This window comes from Cynoglossus semilaevis, chromosome 3, assembly GCF_000523025.1.
Source record: "Cynoglossus semilaevis isolate Cse_v1.0 chromosome 3, Cse_v1.0, whole genome shotgun sequence".
Taxonomy (NCBI): domain Eukaryota; kingdom Metazoa; phylum Chordata; class Actinopteri; order Pleuronectiformes; family Cynoglossidae; genus Cynoglossus; species Cynoglossus semilaevis.
The window spans coordinates 15,810,458-15,811,928 of NC_024309.1; the positions used below are offsets into that span (position 1 = coordinate 15,810,458).

The 1,471-nt window shown below is 55.6% G+C and overlaps 1 protein-coding gene across 1 annotated transcript in view; it reads left to right on the plus strand.

Moving 5' to 3' along the window:
* The first annotated feature begins 126 nt into the window (after positions 1-126).
* The window catches only part of kiaa1217 (KIAA1217 ortholog), a 48,947-nt gene continuing 47,602 nt past the window's right edge, over positions 127-1,471 (plus strand). The window contains exons 1-2 of the mRNA XM_025054357.1: positions 127-241; positions 477-763. Of these exons, the coding sequence (XP_024910125.1) occupies positions 193-241; positions 477-763 (336 nt within the window). The 5' untranslated portion in view covers positions 127-192. The remainder of the gene's footprint in view (positions 242-476; positions 764-1,471) is intronic.

The window sequence follows — 1,471 nt, forward strand, 5'->3', positions numbered from 1 at the left end:
CCCCTCGTGCCCCCCCACAGTCTATCCTGGGGCCGTGGGGCAGGGTCTAACTCGAGCCCCTCTCTCCACGTGAGTCATGTCAGGAATCTACAAGTGAGCAGTCTGCTGAGTCTCCCCCAGCCTCAGCCTCACTCTCTGCTGCTGCTGCCTCTGTGTGTGTGTGTGTGTGTGTGTGTGTGTGTGTGGGGAGAAATGGAAGAAGAAATCACTGATGAAGACAAGGACTGTTCTGTGGAGGAAGGTAACGTCACCTGTCACCCACGGGTGACTCCAGGTCTTTGGCTGTTCTCACTCTGTTCCGAGTGTGTTCCGAGTGTGGAACAGTGTTTAGAAGCTAAAAATAGTGGGCGAGTCCACGAGTCCAGAGCTGCGACTGTGAACTTGATACACGGAGCAACGGTCTGACTGTTGTTTGTCCAAAGGTGGGCTCTGGGCCCTGGTCCTGACCGTGTGTCTCCTCTTCTCTGTCCCCTCAGAACAAAACAAGAGCAACCTGAAGGTGACCTCTCCGGAGGACGCCGAGCGCATAGGTCGCAGACAGGCCTCCCCCAATGGGACGCCCCCCACGAGAGGAGACGCCAAAGGCTCCCGCACCGTCCCCCGCCGGCACACCTTAGGAGGGGCTCGTGGCTCCAGAGAGATCCTGGCCATGCAGCCCCCGGACATGGACAAAAAGAGGGAGGCTTTCCTGGAGCACCTGAAGCAGAAGTACCCCCACCACGCCTCCGCCATCATGGGCCACCAGGAACGGCTGCGGGAGCAGGTCAGTGGATGGGGGGGGGGGATTGGGGGGGTTATTATTACAGTCAAACCATGTGACTCTGACTCTAACTACAGACATTCACGAAGGAGTCAGGGAAAACTGAAAACTATCTGGAATTCTACTTCCTGTTTTCAAGTCAAGTAGGAACAACAGTGTCTTAGATGAAGATGTTCAGGAGAGACAGTCGGACGACGGTTGACAGTCGGACGACGGTTGACAGTCGGACGACGGTTGACAGTCTGACGACGGTTGACAGTCGGACGACGGTTGACAGTCTGACGACGGTTGACAGTCGGACGACGGTTGACAGTCTGACGATGGTTCTAAAACAGTGACGCTGCAGAAAAGGTGTATTTTCTATTTGAAAGTTTGTCGGTCAGTCAGTTCCTGCAGCTGACCGACACAGACGTAGAGCTGTATGAACCAGAACTGTTGTGGAGAGTCCTGGAGTGGTCAGGGATCAGGGTTCGTGTCCGTCGGCGGTCGGCGCTCACACACAGACACGTTTTCTGGCCTCAGGTTAAACAAGAACGTGTTCCATAAATCTGTCTGTCACATGGTTCCACCAGCAGCTGCTGTGGGAGGAACCGTGTGAAACTCTTTGACTCAGGTCCAAACCCTGAAGCCCAGACCCGGTCTACGGTGAGAAGCTACTCCTTGTTATACCGCCACCTGGTGTCACTGGGGGTGAGACCAGGTGACGGGGGA